The sequence below is a fragment of the Thamnophis sirtalis genome, unplaced genomic scaffold, assembly GCF_051295495.1.
Source record: "Thamnophis sirtalis isolate CommonGarterSnake01/CBP01778 unplaced genomic scaffold, rThaSir2_p1.2 scaffold_10, whole genome shotgun sequence".
Taxonomy (NCBI): domain Eukaryota; kingdom Metazoa; phylum Chordata; class Lepidosauria; order Squamata; family Natricidae; genus Thamnophis; species Thamnophis sirtalis.
Window position 1 is genome coordinate 61206805 of NW_028261390.1, and position 16144 is coordinate 61222948.

The window sequence follows — 16144 nt, forward strand, 5'->3', positions numbered from 1 at the left end:
CAAATATCTTTGGTTCTGCAGATGCTTTTAATTAATATAGCTGTTAGCTTTTGTTGTTGTTTTTTGAAAACTGTTTATAATATGGTAACTATTACAACCTGAACTTTAAGATGTTCCTTTTTACTTCCTATTGGAAATATAAAATATTGCAGAAATCAAGAAACCTGAGTTCAGAAAAACAGATTGTTATTATTACTATTACTATTATTATTATTATACAATTGTATCACAGCGGCCAGTTGTTTCGCCAGATTTGGCATTGGTTACTAGTCGGGCCCCACCCAGGGGCCTAGGACGTCATAACGTATTTTCGTAATATGCGTGCAGATCCAAGCAGTGAGGCTTTTTGCATTTGACTGATGGTGATTTTGTTAATTTTTAACTGCTTTAAATGTAATTCCAGTGCTTTTGGAATAGCACCCAGTGTGCCAATTACCACTGGAATTACCACTGCTGGTTTGTGCCATAGTCGTTGAATTTCGATTTTTAAGTCCTGGTATTTTGCTATTTTTTCATGTTCCTTCTCGGCGACCCTGCTATCACCTGGTATAGCGATGTCTATGATTGTGACCTTATTTTTCTCAACCAGTGTGATGTCTGGTGTATTATGCGCCAGTATTTTGTCTGTTTGTATGCGGAAATCCCACAAGATTTTGACCATCTGATTTTCTGTGACTTTTTCAGGCTGATGTTCCCACCAGTTTTTTGCTGTTTTGATATTATAATTTTTGCACAAATTCCAATGGATCATTTGTGCTACTGAATTGTGCCGCAATTTATAATCAGTCTGAACAATTTTTTTACAACAGCTAAGTATGGGATCAACAGTTTTATCAGCTTCTTTGCAAAGTCTACATTTGGCATCATCAGAGGATTTTTCGATTTTGGCCTTAATGGCATTTGTGCGGATAGCTTGTTCTTGTGCAGCCAGGATTAGTGACTCTGTTTCTTTCTACATAGAAGTACAGATGAAGTATATGGGGAAGGAGACAGTTTAAGCCCAAAAAGAATAGAGCCAAGATGATCATTTCCTCTGATTAGTGCAAGGAGAATGGAAGACGATCGTGAACTTTCACATGAAGTTCCAGCCCCCGATGGACTCTTTTTAGAAAAGAAATAAATAATTTCTATTCTGAATTTTAACGTGGCTGCATTTACTCTCCTGTAAGAAGAAAGAAAAGAACCCTAACCCTGTCTTTTAATTCAAAATAATGTCTCTCTGAAAGCAACACTTGGATTCAGTCCAACATTGTAGCGTTTTTAAAAAGTTAAAAGTTCCTACCGTATTTTCACGACCATAAGCCGCACCGGGTTAAAAGCCGCAGTATCAGTTAACGTTAATTTTTCAAACTTTTTTCATACATAAAGCGCACTGGGTTATAAGCCGCACCAACGGAGGGGCGCCCTAAAAAAAAAAAGAAAGGAGCCAAGCCGTTCCAGAGATGTGAAGGGAAGCTCCGGGCGAGAAAGCGGCTTTCAAAGCTCCGTCGAGCCCCGCATGTGGATTTATTTATTATTTGCTCGGGCATCCGGGCCACCTGTTCCTCCGGGGGCAGCCCAAGCCTTTGAGCGGGGAGCGGAGCTTTCTCCCGAAACGGCGCTTCTGCTCCCCTTTGGCACTTAGCTCTGGGAGAAAAATGGAGCATGACGGACTTTCCAGCGCGTATCAGAAGCTGATCCGGGAGAGCTGGCAGAAAGTGAGCAACAGCCCCCTGGAGCAGAGCGTCGTCCGCGCGGAAGGCAATCCAGTCTTTATAAAGGAGCTGATCTCTTCTCTTCTCTCTCTTTCTTTCTCTCCCCCCCATCCTCTCTCTCCGGCTCTCCTTTCGTTCTGCTCCCCCCCCCACACCGTTTTGCTTACAATAGAGAAAGCAGGAGGCTTCCCGCATCCGCGCGATGCTTTGAACCCGAATTGGAGGGGGGGGGCGTCCCGAGAGACGCGTTCGCACGACACTTCTAACCCGGATTGGGTGGGGTGGGGGGAGAAAACGGGGCGAGGGTCTGTCTGGTGGGTGGGCTCCGCTGGCAAATAAAACCCTGGGGGAAAATGGGTCGGTTGAACGATGCGTCAATGCAGGGGTGGAGTGAAAGCCTGGGCTGGGGCTAATGGGGCTTGTATTCCTCTACCCCAACTGGCCGGGGGCTGCTGCTGGGGCTGGTAGTCCGGCCAGCCAGCCAGCCAGCCAGCCAGCCAGCCAGCCAGCTGCAGGCTTGGCTTTCGATCTGGACTTCCTACCAAGCGGGGAGGGGGGGGGCTCAGAAACGGGCGCTCAGCCCAGCCGTCCTCGTGCTTCAAGTTTGAGCGTCAAATTGGGAGGGAGAGATTTTCAATCTTTTTCCATACATAAAGCGCACCGGGTTATAAGCCGCACTGCCGGTTTTTTATCAAATTTTAGGATTTTCAGTGCGGCTTATGGTCGTGAAAATACGGTAACTTTCAGCCATTTGTCACTTTTGGCTTATTAGTTTAATGCACACTTCTATGAATGAAGACTGTACTGTACACTGGTATAATAAAATCCTTTTTTGCAAAATTAATTTTTCAGCAAGCAAATAAGGTTCCATGTACCAGCCTGATGTTAAAAATGGCTACCCACCAGCAGACCATTAACTAGACTAGAGCATCTTGTGTTTGCCAGTGAAACATGCTGTGTAAAAATGATTGCACTGGAAGCTATTGGTACATTTGAATGCAAACTATCAAACCATGAAAAATGAGGCATCCACTGGCTATAAAAATAAATTAGAAGGCCTTAGCTTGGCTGGCGATGCCATCTGAGCACCACAGTTTATAACTATTTGTGATACCATTAACAGATGCCTTTGCTCATCGTGTGTGCTATGCTAGGATAGTGCTGCATTCTGTTGCATAGGGAACAAGTCAAGCAACTTTGTTTTAAAATTTAGTGAAAACCTGGCTTGATGTAGAGACCCTGTGGGAAAAATATATTGAAATATCTATAGTATGTAAGCACTTTTCTTCATATAAAATCCTACACTTTTAGAGCCATTTGTAGTATTGCTTAACACTACCATTCCCATGGTAATTTGTCAATAAATATTAGAAATATAATACTTCATGTACAAAGTGAGCTATACCAAGAGGATCCTAAGTTTTCTTTCATAATTTAAAAGGGAGAGAAATGAAGGCTCACTGTTGCATAAAATTATTCTACAAGAACTGAGCTGCACAGACCACTTAAATATACTGCGTGTAGTTTTATCACTGAGTGTTATGCTACAAGGAGCAAGCTTGAAGAAACAGGAGCATACTCAAGGCATGCACTCCAAAAAGAAAAGTGAATATTATTGTGTATTCTATTCTAAGCAGAACTCATTTCTCCTTAGAAACCTCTTAGCCACTTGGATGGAATTCTTCAGCAATGTCTTTGGAATGCCATAGATTTTTTTTTTTTCTCCCAGTCATCGAAAAGTATTCCAGGTTCATGTAAAGAACAACTTATCTCGCCTTCTTCAAGGTTATTAAAATGAAAAGAGACCTAGTTGGAACTGTCAGGCCCAATCTCAGAGACACCCTAAAATCAAGTTCAATATTTCATTTACTTACACCTTATGGACAGAATCTTGTCAAAATGAGGCTACAACTTTCTAACCTAAATGTCTCTAGGGAGACATTTTGCTGTTTATAATATTACTAAATATACAGTATAATATACACATCTGAAAGTTTCTATGGTATGGCTACCCTGAACTTCTTGCTACTCTCCCATCATAAATCACATGGCACGACAAAACCGTGCTCGACTAAAGCGCGCCCGATTAAACCGTGTCGCTGACGTCATCAACAGGGTGACAACAGCGAGCGCGGAGAAAGAAGGGCGCTTTAAATAGCGCTTTGAAAGCAAGCCAATTCAAGTTAAGGTAAGGGTTAGGTTTAGGGTTAGGTTTAGGGTTAGGTTAAGGGTTAGGTTAAGGGTTAGGGTTAGGTTTAGGGTTAGGTTAAGGGTTAGGGTTAGGTTCAGGGTTAGGTTAAGGGTTAGGATTAGGTTTAGCGTTAGGTTAAGGGTTAGGTTTAGGGTTAGGTTTAGGGTTAGGTTAAGGGCTAGGTTTAGGGTTAGGTTTAGGGTTAGGTTAAAGGGGTTAGGTTTAGGTTTAGGGGTTAATTTTAGGTTTAGTGTTTGCAGCGTGCTTTTTTCTCCGCACTGTTGTCGCACTGTGATGACGTCAGCTACGCGGTTTCGTCGAGCGCCCTTTAGTCGAACGCGGTTTTGTGGTGGAACCCATAAATCATCTGGTGTATGTGTATATTCCTTGTAGATAAGCCATTATTTGAAAGACAAACCTCGGTTTATTTTGCTCCTGGTTTATCTCAAAATAGTCACACTGTGCACACTCAGACAAAAGATTATATAACTCAATATATATTAGATAAAGAGGTGTTGAGGTTTATCATCTAATAAACCCAATGACCAGCCAGACCAATGAGAATATAAAATCTATGTGGAATCATAGACATATGCCCAATATTGTTATTGAAATAAAAGAGCCAAGGTGGCGCAGTGGTTAAATGCAGCACTGCAGGCTACTGCTAGATCAGCAGGTCAGCGGTTCAAATCTCACCGGCTCAGGGTTGACTCAGCCTTCCATCCTTCCGAGGTGGGTAAAATGAGGACCCAGATTGTTGGGGGCAATATGCTGACTCTCTATAAACCGCTTAGAGAGACCTGAAAGGCCTATGAAGCGGTATATAAGTCTACTGCTATTGAAATAAATGTTTCTTCCCTAGGCTGCCCAATTCACTGTTCTCCTATTTTGTTAAATACAATTTCTTGTTCATCATCATCTTCATCATCATCCCCAATTGATAAACACAATGATTTAGTCCAACATACCTAAAATGTATTTGATTGAGAGTCTCAATCCATAAACAATACCAATGATTAGTTTCAGATATTTTTCTTTTCCTAGTCATATTCTAGATAAAAATATTATTGAATGAATCTGGTGTCAATGGAAGTGGAAAGCACCTGCGACAGTTAACATCTTCTCCTTAATAATTATGAAGTTTTTTGACTCTTGTATTTCATATCCAAAAAAGGTGCGTTACAGACATCATGATAGATATTAAAGTACAGGGAGACATTTTGCCGTTTATACTATTTCCATCATAGTCTGACACTGAAAAACTGTGAAACCATCATTGTAAAACAATCTTTTTTTTTCTTTAGAGTGACCTTTTTATCCCTGAAAAATCTTTTGTTTGCAGTTTGTTGCAACTTTGCAAATGTTTCCCAAAAATTATCATTTTCATCAAGACTGTAACAAGCTTTTCCTGGCAGAATCTAACAATTTGGCTAAAGGAACATAAGCATTCCATTAAGTATACAAAATAAAGAACTGTGTATTTGTTGCAGTTTGCATGTTATTTTTTTCTCAGTGTCTTTGTAAGAGCTTTTTCTTTGCTATTCTGTCATTACAATAGTGTAGCTTTACTGTGACCTAAAAGTAATACATACATACATACATACATACATACATACATACATACATACATACATACATACATACATGCTTTGTGTAACTTCAGAACAGAGGTGGGTTCCTACCAGTTTGCACCAGTTTGGTAGAAACGGTTCGCCAAATCTACCGAACCGTTTAGAAGTGGTTCCACCAGAAAGCAGGCGACACCTACAGAAGAGGTTCCAAAAAATTTTCAAACCCACCACTGATTGACACACACACACACACACACACACACACACACACACACACACACACACACAGAAAGAAAGAGAAAGGAAGGAAGGAAGGAAGAAATAAAGAAAAAAGAAAAAAAGAAAGAAAAGGTGAGAGAGATATGAAAGAAAAAAAGGAAAAAGGGACAGAGAGACAAAAGGAAGGAAAAGAGAGAGAGAGAGAGAGAGAGAGAGAGAAAGAAAGAAAGAAAGGAAGAAAGAAAGAAAGAAAGAAAGAAAGAAAGAAAGAAAGAAAGAAAGAAAGAAAACACATGGCCGGGAAGCCACTCCCACCAGGTCACATGGCCGGCAAGCCACTCCCACAAAGGAGGCCACACCCACAGAGTAGGTTCGAAATTTTTTTGAAACCCACCACTGCTTCAGAAGCATCGACAGCCAGCCGCACACTTTTTCCAACAGCTAAAGATTAATTTGCAATAAAATTGCAAGATTATGTTAAGGTAACATTACAATAAAAATATTTCTCTTGGTTGTGTTTATTGCCTAGGATACCTCATAAGGCTGACATCAGTCTTGCAAGCCTACAAGCCCTCCCTCCTTTCCTTCATTTTTACTATCACAAAAATTAGTTTGCTGGTCCAATTCAGAATTTTTAATTCTATCAATGATCTACAGGAGCAAAACAGGCCCAAACTATAGTATTGCCAGCACCATGTTTTACAGATGGGATGAGGTTCTAATGCATATGAATTTTGACACTTCCATTTGAATGGTAAAGAAATAAAGAAAGAAACTGTACTAAACAACCACTGAACTGTTTTCACAAATATTTTGTTTTTATATGCCCACATATTAGCATTTATATATTCATTTGGAGCAGTGGTCGGATTCAAAAAAATTAACAACTGGTTCTCTGCCCCAATGACCAGCTGGGTAGGTGTGGCTCAGTGGTCATGTGACCGTGTGGGCGTGGCCAAATGAACATCACTCAGGTCGATTGGCGCTTCGCCTTAGCTGTTCCAATGTAATAAGGGTTAACCGGAGAAGCAGTTTCTGTAAGCAGAGCAATAAAGATTAGATTAGAAACAACATCAGAATGTTCCCTTCCTGACTTCCTTACAGCGTTAGCCCTGTGAAGTGAAAAAACAAAACAAAAGGAGATTTCTTCCAACAACCAGTTCCCCAAACTGCTTAGAAAGTTAACAACCAGTTCTCCCTAATAGGTGCGAACTGGCTGAATCCCACCACTGATTTGGAGGTAATTATATTAATAATATTAATCCCATCCCTGTGCTCTCAGAGGTGCAGTAATTCCAAAACTGAGCTTTGCAGTGACAAGTTTGGAATTATTACATTCCAGATTTAATGAGCTATTTTTTTAAACCAACAACATAAGTTATCAAGTCTTTGGTATCTGCAGCTAACATGAAGGAATGCAGAGAATGCTGCCAATGCAATATTTCAGCACATAAACAAAGAATTTAAAATAGTATTGGAAACTCACTGATTGATCGACTTCTTCGTATGCTTAAAATTTCACATTTTAATCTAAATGCATGGTTGCACTGTGCCAGGGTACATTGCCAGTAGCAAATACATCCAAAACTTCTAATCAGTAATATTGTCCAATTAAGATTGCCGGAAGAAATATCAACAACTTCAGATATGCAGATGATATCACTCTAATGGCAGAAAGTGAAGAGAAGCTGAAGAGCCTCTTGATGCGGGTGAAGAAGGAGAGTGCAAAAGTTGGCTTGAAACTCAACATTAAGAAAACCAAGATCATGGCATCCGACCGTCTCAATTCCTGGCTAATAGATGGGGAAGAAATGAAAGTAGTGACAGATTTTATTTTCCTGGGCTCCAAGATCACTGAAGATGGGACTGCAGTCAAGAAATTAAAAGATGCATGCTCCTGGGGATTAAATTAAATTAGGAAATTTGCTATGGCAAATCTAGACAGCATAGTCAAAAGCAGAGACATCATCCCGCCAACAAAAGTGCATGTAGTCAAGGCTATGGTTTTCCCAGTTGCAATGTATGGTTGTGAAAGTTGGACCATAATAAAGGCTGAGCGCCAAAGAATGGAGGCCTTTGAACTATGGTGCTGGAGGAGATTCCTGTGAGTCCCTTGGACTGCAAGGTGATCAAACTGGTCAGTCCTAGAGGAGATCAACCCTGATTGCTCTTTGAAGGCCAGATACTGAAGATGAAACACAACTATTTTGCCCACCTAATGAGAAGGAAAGACTCACTGGGGAAGAGCCTAATGCTGGGAACGATTGAGGGCAAAAAAAGAAAGGGGCAAAAGAGAATGAGGGGGCTGGATGGATTCACTGAAGCAGTAGGCATGAGCCTAAATGGACTCCAGAGGATGGTAGAGGTCAGGAAGATCTGGAGGAGTATTATCCATGGGATCGTGATGGGTCGAACACGACTTCACAACTAACAACAACAATATTGTCATAACACAAATAAATAAGTAAATAAAATACCAGGAAGTCATCTGAACCATGGAGACAGTGGATGGATAGGTAATAAATATAGCTGTTTCTCACTTTTTCATAAAAATGTAAAAGGAAATTGATTAAAAGTTTGAGAGAGGAAGGAATTTTGTATCAACCGCCAAGTTGTTACAAAGTTGAGTTTTACTTTGGTGAAATCCAGGCTAGCACATCAATATAGTTTTCTTAACAGTAGTGTTTTATTTTATTTTTTTAAATTCCTGATAACCTGCAACCTGGGAATTAACCTGAAACCGGGTCTCTTAGTCAAGGGTTAATTCTGCTTCAATTTTAAGCCAAGGGAAAAATAGTAGTTGAAGCACTATGTTACATATCAAAGCTCAGAATGCTTGTTTGTAAATCTCATTATTATTTTACCATTTCAAATGAATCCATTCCATATTTATCCCCATCATGAATTGATTCTAATTTTCCATAAATAGTTATCAGTTGATAGAATAGGCTTGAAGATATTTTCTTCTCCCATTTGAAACACTTAAAACATTTCACTTTGGCATAAAGGATTTTATCCTTTATGTCTTTGTAATGGAGAAAATGAAAAAAAAAAGCACAGTGAATTAAATCATGGCAGCTGAATTTCACCAGATTTTACATGGTTTTATCGTTTTATGTCCTTAACTGCTCTTTTATACATAGAATGTCAAGAGTTTTCTCTGTCAAGGTTGCAAATATTGCCAATTAATTAATTTTCATTGGCAACAACTGTGCATACTTTGTGTGATATGATGTGAACAAGGTATTCCCTTCCTAAAAAAATTGGGAGGAATGCAGTCATTATGTATACTGATCCATCCTTAAAGAACATATATACTTTTTTGTTCTTTATATTCATCCAATCTTGAGTTTTAGCATTTCACAAAGGTAACATTGTTAGAGTTTCACCAATTTCATATCCCTAAAGTATAAGTCTCCTCCTAGCATTTACACTTCTCTATTTGGTTTTCCTGGCTTAAATAAAATATATTTGAAGTTGTTCAACAAAACATTTTTCATGCTGGGAAAAATTAGACATGAACCTGAAACACAAACCAGACTTAGTTCCTATTTTGTTGTTGTTGTTTTTCTGTTGTTGTTATATCAATGACCCCATAATTGCATCAGGGTGGAGTTGGGTCAACTGAATGGAGCTTAAGCATTTACTGGCTGGATGCCCTTCCTCACACCTATGCAGAGCTCACAGCAGATATTTTCTCTTTGCACCCAGAGAGAGAAATATTTGTTGCTACCTAGGATCGAACTCACACCCACTTGATTGTGAGGTAAAATCTCCCCCTCTAGGTCACACACATCTCTTGATTGAGACTGTAAAATAACTAAAGAAAATCTTCCAGTGAGATTATCTTCTCAAAGTCAAACATGTTTTTTTTTATTCAAGTCAATTATATAAATGAAATGCTGGAGTTTAATCTTTAGCACAAACTCAAATTAACACAATGATAACAAAGAAATGAAGCATGCAGAACCAGCGAACAAACTTCGAATTCCCAAGTGTATAATGCAAAATTTCTCGGGTCACTGAATTTAATTAGAAATATATATATTTCTTATTCAATCTAGTACAGTGGTGGATTTTAGTCTTAGTTGAATTTTATGTCTTTTCTCCACCTCTTAAATACCCAAGGGAAGCATATGGTTTGTAATTCCTAATGGATAATTGGAAAATATCCATTATGAGAGCAGACTGCGTGAGTAGCATGCAACAATCTATGTTATATAAGAAACTAGAGACACTAAAAGTCAACAGATGGCAGCAGATATTCTTCGGAGAAAAATTAGTTAAGCCACCCTTCCAATTGTCTGCTGGATTTACGTTTCATCCTTTCTTCAAAGGGTATTTTCCCTTAATAAAATTCAATAAATTAGGTAATAATATTTTTGAACAAGGCTATTTATGGAACTGTATAACTGAACTCAGATTTGAATCTATTATTACTCAGTATTGAATCTATTATTCAATAGAAAGAAGAACATAATTATATTTCCAGATATCAATTATAACCATCTTGGGTTAAGCTGGATTCCAGATGGTTACAGTATATGGATACAACCATCTAGTTTTCTTGAGAAAAAAAGTGGTTTGTCACTGCATTTTTCTAGAATTTTATTTCTTGTTCAATAGCCTAGCTCAACTTAAAGATCAACCAATGATCATTATACACTCTTTTCCCAATATTACTGTTAAATTTCCAAGTAATTATCTGATATAAGGACATAACTTACAGTGACAAAATAATTTGCCTATGTAAGTACCTGTATTCAGATTGAATGATCTTCACAATCCTCTTCACAAATTAATCCTGACTGAACCACAGGCAAATAAATATTCAGTTACACTGTTTAAAACCAGAACTCAAGGATATGAATGCACAATTGCATATTTATATAATAGTCTGTACATTACCCAATATTCTAGTGAATTAAAATTACATCAGCAGCTCACTTCAACAAATGCACAAAGTGCTTAGACTGGTGTCAATCTAAATTGCATGGTGAGGGAAGAGAAAAGTAGGGGAAGATGGAATGACTATGGAGATACTGTTTAAGAGCCGAGGTGGCGCAGTGGTTAGAGTGCAGTACTGCAGCCACTTCAGCTGACTGTTATCTGCAGTTCGTCTGTTCAAATCTCACTGGCTCAAGGCTGACTCAGCCTTCCATCCTTTCGAGGTGGGTAAAATGAGGACCCAGACTGTGGGGGCGATATGCTGACTCTGTAAACCGCTTAGAGAGGGCTGAAAGCCCCATGAAGCGGTATATAAGTCTAACTGCTACTGCTATTACACCTGAGACACATTACCAATACTTTATCACTTAAGATACTTTACAGTTACAATGTGTTAAAAGTTCACCATGTTTGTTGAGACCTTCTGAAATAACCTGATACCCTTTGATGCACTTGAGTTCAAAAGTACTAATAATGGTTTCTCCAAAATGGTCATTTTACCAATTTCGTTGTATTTAAGTACAAGATTATACTTATATTACATTGGACGAAGAAAATATGAAGGTGTCTCTGATGTTGTTATGGCTTTGTTTGTATAAATGAGAGAGCAAACAAACATATTGGTTTATTAAATATAAAAGTGAAACTAAAGATTACAAGTAGAGCAAGTATTTTAGAATTGAAAATGAAGATATCAAACTGATGGTTTCTACCTTTCAGAATTGAGTAACAATGGTAAAGAAACTAGTCAAGAAATATGCTGCAGTAAAGGATCAGAACGAAGGCCTTGGAGCAGTTTTCAGATGTTGCAGTGTGTCTATACTTAACACTGGCGGGTTCCTACTGGTTCGGAGAAGTTCGGCCAAACCAGTAGTGGTTTAGCGGCCTGGGTCACTGGAACCAGCACCGACACAGGGTCTGCCACACCCCTGAACTAGTTCTTTGGGCGGTGCTGTAGCTGCCACCATCCTGTTTTTCGCTTCTGCACATGCGCGGGACAATTTTTATTGCACTGCACATGCGCTCACAGCACGCATCAAGCACGTGCATGTGAAGTGTACCCATGAGCAAACTGGCAATAGTGCCTGCCAGAATCCACCCCTGATACTTATAAAGATGAGAATTCTAGCAATGGTCTTCTCTGTGACTCCCTATGAATGTGGCAAAAGCAATTAGAAGAAAGAGTAATGATGCTTTTGATACTGTGTGCTGAAAAAGACTCCTGAGAATACCATGGATAGCCAACAAAACAAATCAATATTTCTCTCTCTGGGCGCAATGAGTAATTGTCTGCTGTGAACTCATCATAGGCATCAGGAAAGGTATCCGGACAGTAAATGCTCAAACACTATTTAGTTGTCCCAACTCCACTCCAATGTAAGGAATCACAGTGTTGTTAAAAGAAAAAAAAGATGCATCGTTTGAAGACCTGAAAGGCTAGTTGGGGGACAGACCATGCTAGAGAAAGTCCACAATATGTTTTTTGGTCACTAAGAATGATATTGAGGCAATTGCACAAAATCAATCAAGTATTATTTTATGCTTTCAATGTTGATGACTAGTTGGCAGTTGACAAATAAAGTAAATGATAACTATAAATCTGGAGCTCCTGTTCTGAATCTCATCTTTGATAGGATGTTTTAAGCAAGCTCACTCTCTATCTCCCCTTAGGCAAAGCGTGTGATAAACAACTTCTGTGAAGCTGCTTAGCACATGAATGATTAGAACACTTTTGTTTTCTTTTTATATGATTGCAACATTTTCTGCAAGAGAAAAAAATGAGCCAATGCCACACATTTATTACACCGAAAAATGATACTAAAGAAAAACACTCAGTGCCAAGATCTATTAACCTTGGGACACATTCATAGCTGCCAATACCATCCTACATATGTATTTATTCCGCCTTATTGAGCGGTGAAGACTGCAGATTTATAAAAGAGTATCGAATAGCTATAATACAACACCATTCTAAAAATATTTCAGTCAAAATGCTATATCCCAGTGGATACTATTTTAAAATAATTCAGATCTTAGCAATTAACTATTTCATGCTTGGCCAGCACAGTAGTCTGATTTATGATAACTTTTACATCTCACGAATTCATGGCAGTTGATGATAATAAATCATAAATGTTATTTGCACTAATCCCTTGATTGCTTTGGTGCCTTTTAAATAGGTTAATAACATGGTTGATGATAGTTGCAAATATGAGTGCCTATGATACTGAATAAATATTTTCCTGTTTTCACACATAATTGTAAGAAAATAAATTGGCCTACCTTTAAAAAAATATTACTTCTCATACATCTTTATGGAATAGACCTTAGATTAGATTTTATCATAATTCAAAAGAAACTAGTGTGCACCAAACGTCTTTGAATAAGAGCCTGAGAAAATATATTATGGTGCAGTAGATTTGCAGGACAAAAATTAATAACAAAATAAAAACTTGTTTTTTTAAAAAAAAATTCAATTACTCCATAAGATTAAATAAGAAAAGCAGTAGCCGGTATGTACTATTAGGGATGAATGGATAGTGGAATAAGTTTCATTTCATTTCACACCAAAAATACAATCATGCCCATGTTATTTTAAAAAGTCAAAATGTTCATGGTATGTCTTTTACAATAGTAGAAGTTTCTTCTAGAATTTGTAAGTTTTTTGATGGTATCAAACTCCACCATAATTATTTATTTGCCTTAATTTTGACCTAAATTTATTTCACTGGCATAATAATAATAATAATAATAATAATAATAATAATAATAATAATAATAATCTGATGATGCCAAATGCAGACTTTGCAAAGAAGCTGATGAAACTGTTGATCACATACTCAGCTGCTGTAAAAAAATCACGCAGACTGATTATAAATTGCGGCACAATTCAGTAGCACAAATGATCCATTGGAATTTGTGCAAAAATTATAATATTAAAACAGCAACAAACTGGTGGGAACATCAGCCTGACAAAGTCACAGAAAATCAGATGGTCAAGATCTTGTGGGATTTCCGTATACAAACAGACAAAATACTGGCGCATAATACACCAGACATCACACTGGTTGAGAAAAATAAGGTCACAATCATAGACATCGCAATACCAGGTGATAGCAGGGTCGCCGAGAAGGAACATGAAAAAATCGCAAGATACCAGGACTTAAAAATTGAAATTCAACGACTATGGCACAAACCAGCAGTGGTAATTCCAGTGGTAATTGGCACACTGGGTGCTATTCCAAAAGCACTGGAATTACATTTAAAACAGTTAAAAATTGACAAAATCACCATCAGTCAAATGCAAAAAGCCGCACTGCTTGGATCTGCACGCATATTACGAAAATACGTTACGACGTCCTAGGCCCCTGGGTGGGGCCCGACTAGTAACCAATGCCAAATCCGGCGAAACAACTGGCCGCTGTGATACAATTGTACAACAACAACAACAACAATAATAATAATAATAATAATAATTAAAAAAAATCGCGCAGACTGATTATAAATTGCGGCACAATTCAGTAGCACAAATGATCCATTGGAATTTGTGCAAAAATTATAATATTAAAACAGCAACAAACTGGTGGGAACATCAGCCTGAAAAAGTCACCGAAAATCAGATGGTCAAGATCTTGTGGGATTTCCGTATACAAACCGACAAAATACTGGCACATAATACACCAGACATCACACTGGTTGAGAAAAATAAGGTCACAATCATAGACATCGCAATACCAGGTGATAGCAGGGTCGCCGAGAAGGAACATGAAAAAATCGCAAGATACCAGGACTTAAAAATCGAAATTCAACGACTATGGCACAAACCAGCAGTGATAATTCCAGTGGTAATTGGCACACTGGGTGTTATTCCAAAAGCACTGGAATTACATTTAAAACAGTTAAAAATTGACAAAATCACCATCAGTCAAATGCAAAAAGCCGCACTGCTTGGATCTGCACGGATATTAAGAAAATACGTTACGACGTCCTAGGCCCCTGGGTGGGGCCCGACTAGTAACCAATGCCAAGTCCGGCGAAACAACTGGCCGCTGTGATACAATTGTATAATAATAATAATAATATAGGAAGCCCAATGTTGTTTTATTTCTAATTAGCAGATATTGTCAAGTATAAATGCTGCATTAAAAGGAAAGAAAGAAAGAAAGAAAGAAAGAAAGAAAGAAAGAAAGAAAGAAAGAAAGAAAGAAAGAAAGAAAGAAAGAAAGATAGATAGATAGATAGATAGATAGATAGATAGATAGATAGATAGATAGACAGACAGACAGACAGACAGACAGACAGAAAGAGCAATCAAACAAGCAAGAGAGACAGACAGACAGACAGATAAAGATGCTATTTACGGAATGACAAGGAAAATTGTACTGTGCATCTAATGGTGCTAAACAAAAATTTTGTCCACTTCTTCTGAACTTTGAGATTAGGAATCTTGTTAATATCTTTGATACAATGTAACTAGAGGGTCAAATGTTTGTCTAAAAAGAAGCATGATATCCAAATTAATTTATATTATTTTTGTTGCTGAAACAAAAGTGGGGTAGTGTTGTTCCATACTTGCTCTTCTGATTTATTGACCATACCTGCCTCAAGCTGTTGAGAGTTGGATTCCCATGATACTCAGAAGGCCACTGATTCTCCATCTCTGATATAAGGTACTTTTTACATTTGTGAACCTCTTCTAATGCTTATCTTAGAATAAATTAAATACATAAATCATTCTAACAAATCTCTCCCAGCAGATTCTGAACTTTGGAAATGAAAAGGGGGGATTAATAGCAGCATATTTCATATTTGTACTTCTCTGTCTAATGCTTCAATTATTTTCCCATAAAGAATTTATGCTTTCTCCCCAACAGATGTTGGTCATCATGAATACATCTTGCTGAAGGTAGTACAAAAAAAATGACCTTCAGATGCAATAAATTTGAAAGCTATTATTTATCTCCTAGTGAAACTGAAAGGCCTAATAACCCATTTCAAAACAGTGAAAGTAGAGAAACAAAAGTGGCTCGAATTTTTCTAAGGCATCCAAAGATCTTACAGAAAAATAAATAATAGAGATGTTCTAATCTACCTGATAACTATTATTATTATTATTGTTCTGCAAGACAAACTGTTTGCTTGCAAGAAAGTACTGGCGCGACCATAAAATAGACAAGGTCATAGAAGACAAAGAAGCTAAAGTGCTCTGGGATGTTGGCATTCAAACAGACAAGCATCTACCACATAACACCTGTCTTAACAATTGTCAATAAAAAAGACAAAAAAAGTCTGGATAGTGGACGTGGCAATACCTGGAGACAGAAGACAAGAAGAGAAAGAACTGGAGGGGGAAATCACAAAACACAAATACCTGCAAATAAAAGTGGTGGAAGAAAGCAATAGTAATAGAGCCCTTGGGTGCAATCCCAAACCATCTGAAGTATCATCGGCATTGACAAGATCACCATTAGTCAATTACAAAAGCAGGTTTGCTTGGAACAATGCAATGATACCAATTCTGC

At 38.0% G+C, this 16144-nt stretch overlaps 1 protein-coding gene across 1 annotated transcript; it reads right to left on the bottom strand.

Moving 5' to 3' along the window:
- Nucleotides 1-289: 289 nt before the first annotated feature.
- Nucleotides 290-15280, bottom strand: LOC148043910 (uncharacterized). The gene is made up of 2 exons (XM_087723698.1): nucleotides 15221-15280; nucleotides 290-952 (listed from the first exon to the last, which is right to left on the bottom strand). The coding sequence occupies exons 1-2, from the start codon at nucleotides 15278-15280 to the stop codon at nucleotides 290-292; spliced, it is 723 nt and encodes a 240-aa protein (XP_087579824.1).
- Between the last annotated feature and the right edge of the window lie 864 nt (nucleotides 15281-16144).